The following is a 9,829-nucleotide window of genomic DNA, read 5'->3' as shown; positions in this document are numbered from 1 at the left end:
TCACTCTGGCCCTCCGCTGGCTGTGAGCTTCCCCATGGAAGAAGGGGCTTCTGGGGCTGTGAAAGTTTTCTATTGCTGCTTGACCAATTACCACAAACTCAGTGGCATAAAACACCATCCACTTAGTAGCTCACAGTTCTGTAGGGCAATATTTTGGGAGTGGTGTGACTGTGTTCTCTGCTTGGGGACTCACAAGGTTGGAATCAAAGTGTCAGCTGGGCTGAGTTCTCATCTTGGCACTCGGGAAAAGGATTCATTCCCAAGCTCGTTCTTGTTGGCAAAATTCAATTCCTTGCGATTGTAGGATCAAGAGCTCTGTTTGTTTGTGAGCCACTCCCCACCAGCAAACTCGTGTGTCAAAACCTATGTCTACACATTCCAGCTCTTTTCGAATAAGTTGTGGAGATGTTCTCTCAGGGGCCCACACACACAAAAAATCTGTTGGCCCAGGCTTAGGCACTGGTTAACCAGATGGGAGGTAGTTCAATTTCAGGTCATGTCCTTTCGCTTTAGAGTTACCTTTGCTCAGTGAGCCCAGGCGCTGTGAGACAGGGCCAGGCTTTGTCGCGAGCTACTTCCTCCCTGCCACGCTTTGAGGCTCCCCTCACCCACCATGCCGGCACCGGGCCAGTTCCCCTTGGCATGCCTGTCTGTGAGAGTCAAGAAAGTCGTTCGCATTCAGAGCATTTGGATTGGCACTCTGAGGAACCTCTTTACTGTGGGCACTGTCATCTACATCTGGTGAGTAGAGTGCAGTGTGCCAGCCTGAGGGCTCCACGGGCTGACCTCGCTCTCCTCCTTGCCGCCTCCTCCCCCCACCACAGCCCTCCTCTCAGCCTGTCACTGCCTAGGCTCCTCTCACACTGGCCTCTTTCATCTTTCCGGACTCTCTTCAGTTTTCTGGTCCCCAGTCATCTCTCTCTGTATACACTGTAAAGCGCAGGCAAACGCCAACCACTGCATGGTCCTGTTTGCTCTCGGGGCCAGTGGTTTTGCAGGCTTCCAGACACACAAAATTGTAGCTTCTTGGTGCAGAAAGGGAGCCAGGCAGCTATGTCCTCATTCAGGACAGGTGGCATGGCTTGTGTGAGTCATCGTGTGAGGTGGAAGAGAGCTTCTGGGCAGTCTCTGGGATGGGGCAGGGTATTGCAAACTCTTTCTTTTCCTCTTTTTTCCACTGATGCAGCTCGGGAGCATTTTAAATCTCAAAATGATGTGTTTGTTATTATACAAAGATAAGTTTTCTGATTTACGAGACAGCTGGATTCCGTTAAGGCTGATCTCTAACATGTTGTGCATCCTGGAATGAATATGAGATCAGAATCGAGCTTCCCGAATGGTGGGCCACAGTGACCCGGTGTCCTTCTGGGAGAATGCCACAATTTCCAACACAAAAAAACATTGCACAACCGCATACGTGTTGTGATTCAAGGTTGAAATATATCATTGAACAAGTATTATCTATTTGTCAAAGGAATTACAGTTCATAGCTCTGTGTCATATGTGCCGGTTGAATCTCAAATCTGGATCTCTAGCCCCAACGTCTTTCTTGATGAGCTTTCTTTTTTTAATGAATGTTATAGAAATACTACAATATATTAAGGATAATAAACACCCACATACCACCATCCAACCTAACAAAAAGAACACTGCTAATCTAGTTCCGGCTCCCTGCAAACCCGGCATTTATCCCATCCCCTTTCCTCAACCTTTACAAACACCAACCTGACTTCGGTGCTTGTCATTCTATGTTTGTTTTTATATTGCTACAACGTGTGTCTATATCTATAAAGACGTTCTTCCTTTTATATTGAGGTGAAGTTCATATAACATAAAATTAACCATTTTAAAGTGAATGGTCGGTGGCATTTAGTGCCTTCATAGTGCTGTGCAAGCGCTACCTCTAATTCCAAAACGTTTTCATCACCCTAAAAAGAAACCCCAAAACCATTATGCAGCCAACTCCCATTTTCCCCGCCCCCAGCCCCTGGCAACCATCCATCCACTCCGTCTCCAGGGATTCAGCTATTCTGGGTCTTTCGCATCGATGGAATCATACAGTCTGTGGCCCTTCGTGTCTGTCTTCTTCCACGTAGCATCATGTTTTCGAGGTTCGCCCACAGTGTAGCATGTCTCGGCACCTTCCTTCTTACGGCTGAATGACAGCACGTGGACCACATTCCGTTTCTCCATCATCTGCTGACGGACACCTGGGCTGCTTCCACCCTCTGGCTGTTGTGAATAGTGCTGCTGTGCACACGCACGGACGGGTATTTGAGTATATAATGGTGTTTTGGATTTCTTCAAACCTTACACTGTGGCACGCTTCGTTTGCCCAACATGATGTCATTTCCGTGTTGATACGAGCAGCTCTCCACTCATTTGCACTGCTGTAGAGCATCCCATTGTACGAATCCAACAATTAAGGTGCCCACTCAACATTCAGGGATGTTTAGGTCATCTCCAGTTTTCCCTCTTACGAATGATGCTGCTGTAAACATTGCTGAACACGCCTCTTTGGGCACACGTGCGAGGGTGTCTCTAGGGCACAGACCCAAGAGTGGAACGGCTAGATCATAGGGAATGCACCTCTTCGAGTGGACTTCAAGTTGCCAAAGGTGAGTTGTCTTTTCAAGAGTCTCCCAGGGGTTCTCGACCCTGGCTGTACATCAGAATCAGCTGGGGAACTTTTAAAAGCTACAGAGGTACCTGGAGAAGTCCCCAGACCTACCAAACCAGAGTTTCTAGGGATGGGTCTGGGGGCTGCAATTTTGAAAGCTCCCTGGATGATTATATATCACAGCCTCGGTTGAGAATGGGCCAAGATGTAGTAGCCCCTGCTACTACATCTTGGCCCATTCTTTGCCAAGGTCAGCTCCTGGAAGGCAGCCATTGGCTGGGATGTCCTAATATCATTCACATATTAGGGGCTAGGCAGAGGGAAGAGACCAAATAAATACATGCTGAATGAATAAACAAGCATCTAGAATAGACTCTTCATTATCCAGGGCACTGGAAGATAGGGAAAACAGATAAAAGGGGATGGAACCTACCATGTTTAATGATCAATTCCACTTTTCTAGTTCCCACCATAACAATTTAGATTCACATTCTAAATAAGGCATTAACAGCTAATGAACTGACCAAAAGACAGGAAACCAGACGCCTCGGAGCTACATCCTGTGTGAACAAGTATAGCACACCTGGCTAAGAGATCTGGCTCTGGGCCACATGAGAGACTCGCTCAGTCTCAGATCTGCCACTACGTGTGTGACCTTGGGCAAGTTCCTTCACCTCTCTGAGACCATTCCCTGGTTTATGGAAGGGTGGAGATTACAGTAACTTTCTCCTATTGTGAGGATTAAAGGAGATGATGCCTGTGCAGTATTTGGCCCGTGTCAAGCGCTCAATAAGGGTTCTTATTATCAATATTATTTACAAACCAAGTGTGTCTTTCTGGAGAACTGGTGGCTGACCTACCCTTATTATTAGGTGATATATTACTGAGGTGATATATTACTGAGCCCCAGACCAGGGCTGGTGGACCGATGTGGGGTGGACTTTGGTATTTGAGAAGCTGTCCTAAAAATTAGGGTCTGTATTCGGCAATACTGGAGGCTGGCATTAGGACGATAGTTTAGTGAGCACTGTGTGCCAGATACAATACTAAGGAGTTCACATACGGATCGAAATTCATCCTCGCAACAACCCCATGAGGTAGGTATGACCATTCTTCCTGTCTTACAGCTAAGGAAAATGAGCCCCAGGGAGGGTGAGTCGCTTGCCCAACGTCACCCAGCAAAGCTGGGATCTGAATGGAGGTGGCCTTCAGCACCTGCATTCGAAACCACTGCATGGCGCCTCCCTCCAGAAAACCATTGATGCTTTTCTGTGTCCACCACTTAGCTTTGCTTTGGTGAGTGACAAGCTGTACCAGCGGAAAGAGCCTGTCATCAGTTCTGTGCACACCAAGGTCAAGGGCGTAGCGGAGGTGAGAGAGGAGGTCGTGGAGGACGGGATGAAGAAGGTGGTGCAGACCGTCTTCGACACTGCGGATTACACCTTCCCCTTGCAGGTGACCACCCGTCAGCATCCTCCCACCAGGGCCCCGCCCCCCTCCCCTGGGACCTGGAGCCTTATTCCAGAGAAACACCGGCCCTATTTTAAAAGCTCTGTGAAAATCCCAACTGAGAGAACCTAAAAACTGCAAAATTGGGTCAGATCCAACAACTCAAAGAGATGCTTCTTTGCTCTAGCAAGTCCTGCAGGGTTTCTCAAAATAGCAGTATGTCCTGGTGCACTTAAAACACGATTCGATTCACTCACACTTTGATTTACACGCTGCCTTTTAGAAGCAGGGCCATCGAGTCAGCAAGGTCTGCCTAGAAGGGCAAAGAACTTTCTGCCTGGAGAGGACCAGCCCTTCTCTATTGTTTGTGTGGCATTTTATCAACAAAAACGTCTCCAGGAAAACACTCTGGGGTATGTTTTTGTACAAAAGGGAGGATGAGATGACAATGAGAGGGTGTGGATCATAGAAAGGTCTCAGTAACTGTCTAAATTTGCAGGAAGAGGAAATGAAATTAGAATTGTCAAAAAGGAGAAATCAAGTGTGATTGAGAGCACCGAGGAACAGATGGGGGACGGGAGGGACAAAAGAGCACATTTGCAAAACCGTAAAACCGAAGCTGTTATCTGCTTGTTTCTAACACTGGGTCATTAAAATCTCCGGCTACTTCCCAGGTGGTGGGATGCCCTATTTCTTGCCCTTTAAGACCTGGATACTCTAAACTGCATTTGGATGAAGCCAACACCCCCACCTCCACCTCCTCAGGTCTCCTGAGCTTCGGTTTAATGGGATTTTACTGTGTCCGAAAAATGAAAAGGCTGCTTTTGAGGCTGGGATGGAAATGAATACTCGATCAGTTGGAATGTGCCTCTGCTCCCCCTCTGCTCGTCAGGGCGGCTCATCCAGCTTTGATATTAAGCCCTCCAGGTCGCCCCGTGGTGCTCCGTTGCTCGGGACCCTGATTTCTAGGCTGAAGCTTAGAAGAGCAGAAAGGTTCGCCCCCGGGCACTTAGCAAGCCGGATTATGATGATTAAGCAGTGCTGTTCTCAGAGGCTTTGCCTCTGACTTCTCTCCTTTTCTCAACAGGGAAATTCCTTCTTTGTGATGACAAACTTTCTCAAGACAGAAGGCCAGGAGCAGAGGCTGTGTCCCGAGGTAAGGAGAGGGCCGGAGCGGTTTGACAGGTGATAAGAGTTCCTGGGGGAGGTACGGGTCAGAGGAAGTGGAAATGGAGATCCGGGGTGTCTTCGGGCCCACAAATGCTTACCGAGCCTCTTTTGTGGGGTGTAGGTCGGAGCGGAAGGAGGGTGGGAAGACGTTGCAGTTCTCCCTCTGTAGCCGCCCGACCTTGGTCTGTGCCCTCGGTGTCCAGCCCCAGCACTGGGGGGGCCTGTGCAGGCAGAAGGCCTGCTTTCTCCATCGCTCGCCCCTGTACGGCTCATGGCAACGCAGATCTTTGGCATGTGTGCAGCTTTTCACAATCCAGGGGAGCCTCACGACGACTTTAGGAGGGTAACAGCATTCCCAGGCCTATTTTACAGGTCAGAACACAGATCAGAGAGGTTAAGTACTTCCCCCGTGTCGCCCAGCTTGCCGGAGGCAGAGCTGAGCTTAGAAGCAGGTACATCCTCTTTGACGGCTTCTCCTAGCGCGGCTGTGAGCCGTCTGCAGGGCCCGGGCTGCCAGTCAGCTCGAGTTTGCCTCTTCACCCACGTCTCGGTGTTAACCTCTACATCAGGCGAATGCTCCATGTCCCCCTGCCACTGCCCACACGGTCTTTCCCAGCTTGGCTCGGCCCTCTTCATGCTTTCGACCTTCCCTTACCTCGTTCCGGAAAACATTGTTCCCTGTCGAAATGTCTTTGTCCTGGTCTGGCCCTCCCCAGCTCCGCTCTCTGCTCTCTGAGATGAGAAGGAGCTATTCTGGTAAGTTTATCTGTAGCGGGGTGTCACTAGGCATTACCTGCTACTCGCACCCTCCTGCCATTTCCCTCTCGGGTGACATACCTGAGCTTTCCCAGGGACCATGCTGACATGGAGGGGTGCAGTGCCGTGGCGCCATCAAGCGGCTCTCCTGCCCGTGGGAGGACCAGCCTTGCCCATGGCTCGTCAGCCCACTCAGGTGACAGGGTCTAGACTTCTGAGTGTCCGAGAGCTCACAGTACACATGCTGTCTCCTACTACCCACCGTCTTTGCCTACCTACCGGAACTCAGAACCAAGCTAACATTCCCTTGGCATCTGTCAGTAATGCTCATTTAATCTTCACGACAACCACTTAAGACAAATCTGTTCATCCTCTTTATATGGATGAGGAAACTGAGGCTCAGAGAGCTTCAGTGACCGGGCTGAGGTCACTCAGCTAGAAAATGGCGCAGCTTCTGCCCAAACTAGGTGTCCCCGGGTCCTTCCGCTGACTGTCTATAAAAGCCACCGACTGCCCAGAAGAAGATGGGCAGAGGCTGTTCCCACAGATGCTGAGCCAGGTTCTGGTTTCCCTTAGACTGGCCATTAAGCCTGCTCCCTAGAAAACGAGGGAAGTAGAACATGCATAAACCAAGCCGACACATCTCTCTCCTCCCGGGTTCTGCCCTCGCCCTCTGGCCCGAGACCTGGCTGGCCTCGTTCTCTCGGGCCAGGCTGGAGCTCTGGCTGGCGTCCCTTAGTTCCACATTTCCTGCCAAGCCTCCGCGCTTGCTTGCTCCACCCGGTCCCGCAGCCACGGGGCTCCCTGGACCAGGCCACCTGCTCGCCACTCTGCGGGCTGCCTCTGAAAATGGTCCCAGGCTGCCCTGAGGTCTGCTTTTTAGCTTTTTATTTATTTTTACTTTTTATCAAGATATAATTCACATACCATAAAACTCATCCTTTTAAAGTGTGCGAGTTAGTGGTTTCTAGCATAGTCACAATGTTGTGCGACCATCACGATGATCTAATTTCAGAAAATTCTCATCGCCCACAGAAGAAGCCGCATACCCATCAGCCCCGCTTCCCTCACTCCCCGGCGACCACTGATCTACTTTCTGTCTCTCTAGATTTGTCTATTCTGGATATTTCATGTAAATGGGACCTGACGACATGTGGCCTTCTATGTCTGGCTTCTTTCACTTACCGGTGTTTTCGAGCTTCGCCCATGGTGCAGCACGTGTCAGTACTTCCTTCCTGTTAATGGTCGAACAATATTCCATTGTGTGAATGTACTGCATTTTATTTGCCCTTTCACGGGCTGCTGGATATTTGGGCCGTTTCCAACCTTTCGGCTCTCACGAACCGTGCTGATGCGCATATCCACGTACGGTTTTCTGGTGGACACAGACATCCGCTTTTGCACCCCTGAGAGACACGCCATGCTTACTTCCCACTACCCTGTGCTTCTCTCCGCAGTATCCCGCCCGCAGGACACTCTGTTCGTCCGACCGGGGCTGTAAAAAGGGATGGATGGACCCGCAGAGCAAAGGTACAATCTGCTTCCTTTTGGGACCCCGGGGAAGGATGGTCTGGCAACTTGGTGACGTTCGCAATGCCCTAAAGTTCAGATCTTTATCTCTGGCTCTCGGCTGTCTTCTTCTACCCTCACCAAGCCTTGGGCGAGGAGCCTGTGTCCGCCTTGTCCCTCGGCTCTGTCCCTAGAGGACCAGCTGCTGACTACGGTTGTGACTCTAATTCCCCAGTGAGGACAGCTCCTGAAAACCTCGCCGAATTAGCACCTTCAGGGCTCTGACGGAAATATTAAACAGCCTACGGCATCATCTGAATGTTCTAAACTTTCCCTCTTAAATTTCCCCAAAGGCCGAGGAGCTTGCCCTCGTACCCCCAGGACACCTGGGGCCATACCGGTATCGACCCGGAGAATGTCCTTATCTTTTTTTCTTTAACTTAAAGAGGCACATGACAAAAAAAAAAAAAAAATGACCATAAGAGAAAAAGAGAGAAAAATCCGTGATTATAAAACACACATACACAAAAAGGCATGAATGTTAACATCTTGGTCCATAATACATGTATGTTTGAGTTGCTATAGAGATCATTTGAACATGATTTACTACCTAACTTCCCCCTCGGGAACTTTTAATTGACATTGATACTCCAGGAAGATGTGCCATGTTTATTGTTCCCTGGTACATGCCGTACATACTCAGAGGGACTCAGATGCCCACTGAGAAGCCAAGTTCTAGTTCACTTATCCCAGGTGAGAGGAGGTGCCCGCTTCCCTCGCAGGAATCTTCTCTTGCAAAGAAGCCAGAAGAGCTAGCAGCGTCAATGTTCTTTCCGTGTTCTCTCTGATGCTTTTTCAGAAAAACACGTTAGGTGTGTTGCTTGCGTGGTCGACCTCACGTACGTCTGTGGTTTGGATGGGGCTTCGTGGAAATCAGAACTGTGTGGGTTGCAAAGCATAAACAGGCTCTCACTTGGGTCGAGTTAGTGCTGCGCCTCCTGAAGTCTCTTCTCCATGGTGACATGTGTGCTTCTGCGACCTCTCCACCCCACAGGAATCCAGACCGGAAGGTGTATAGAGTATAAAGGGAAACAGAAGACCTGTGAAGTCTCCGCCTGGTGTCCCACCGAGGCGGTGGAAGAGGCCCCCCGGTGAGTCGCAGGGTAGGGACCTCAGCAGTAAGCACTGCTCCAACTTTTCTTCGCAGAGTCCTAGGTCCTACTGTTTTGGTGACTCCGTGCCAGGCACACTGGTGGTCTCTGGGAGGGCTATGTTAGCTGTTAAAATACTGAAATAATTCTGTACTGGCTGGTAAATAGCCACTACCCTGAGCACCCTGGGGTGCCCCTGCCGCCGCCCTTCCATACCAGCACATTCCAGGGCACCTCCAGAGCACCCGCCCCCCCATCCCCCGCCGAGTGCTATAGCAGAGTGCACTCTGACTTGTCAGCGTCCACACTGAGTATTTCAGAGTGGGGAAGGTGGCAGGAGGGAGGAAAGGAACAGGGAAGGACGGAGCAAGGAAGAAAAAGGAATGGAAGGGAGGAAGGGAAGAGAAGTTTCCTTAAATAGCCACAGTGACATAGAGCTTGGTGGTCCTCTAGCTGAGTCTTCTGTTTAACACACAAGGTCAGATCCGGAAGACAGAACTTGACATTAAACCTCGGAAACCACAGGGGTGGATGCATTCCCGCAGAAAACGGAGACCGGGATTCGAAGCTCTAGCACTTTTTTGGGCAAGTGGCTTAACTTCTCCGAGCTTCAGTTTCCCCATCTGCGAGCTGAGGATGATAATTTCACCTATCTCAGTGTGAGAATTAAATGAGATGGTATTTGTATAGTGATTGCAAAGTGAGCCCAGTGCCTGGCATAAACTAAGTGCTCAGTAACACACTCACACGTGCACACACATGCACACACAGGCACATGCACACACGCACGCACGCGCGCGCACACACACACACACACACACACACACATGCTCGCACAATCTGCTCCTAGAAGTCTGGTGGTTCCAGACTAGCACTATCCAATGGAACTTCCTGCAGTGACAGATATGTTCTGTGCCTGTCCTGTCTAATGTGGCAGCCACTAGCTCCATGTGGCTATTGAGCACTTGAAATGTGGCTACTCCAACTGAGCAACTGAACTTAAATTAAATTAAACTTAAATTTAATTAGCCACACTTGCCTAGGGGATGCTGGACTACACTGGACAGCACTGCTCTCGCAAATGTGACTCGGGGCCAGGCCATCAGCATCTGTGGGGCAAAGAGACTGCCCCAAACTGACTTTTTAGAAGATTCAAGCCAAGGTTCCCGATGTC

The 9,829-nt window shown here is 50.0% G+C and overlaps 1 protein-coding gene across 1 annotated transcript in view; it reads left to right on the top strand.

The window, feature by feature from the left end:
• Positions 1-9,829, top strand: part of P2RX7 (purinergic receptor P2X 7) — a 39,284-nt gene that overhangs the window by 4,278 nt on the left and 25,177 nt on the right. The window contains exons 2-5 of the mRNA XM_011355773.2: positions 3,907-4,075; positions 5,157-5,225; positions 7,453-7,525; positions 8,559-8,655. Of these exons, the coding sequence (XP_011354075.1) occupies positions 3,907-4,075; positions 5,157-5,225; positions 7,453-7,525; positions 8,559-8,655 (408 nt within the window). The remainder of the gene's footprint in view (positions 1-3,906; positions 4,076-5,156; positions 5,226-7,452; positions 7,526-8,558; positions 8,656-9,829) is intronic.

This window comes from Pteropus vampyrus, unplaced genomic scaffold, assembly GCF_000151845.1.
Source record: "Pteropus vampyrus isolate Shadow unplaced genomic scaffold, Pvam_2.0 Scaffold23, whole genome shotgun sequence".
NCBI classification, from domain to species: Eukaryota; Metazoa; Chordata; class Mammalia; order Chiroptera; family Pteropodidae; genus Pteropus; species Pteropus vampyrus.
Note: the sequence above shows the minus strand (reverse complement) of the source record. Positions and strands in the feature narration are given on the sequence as shown.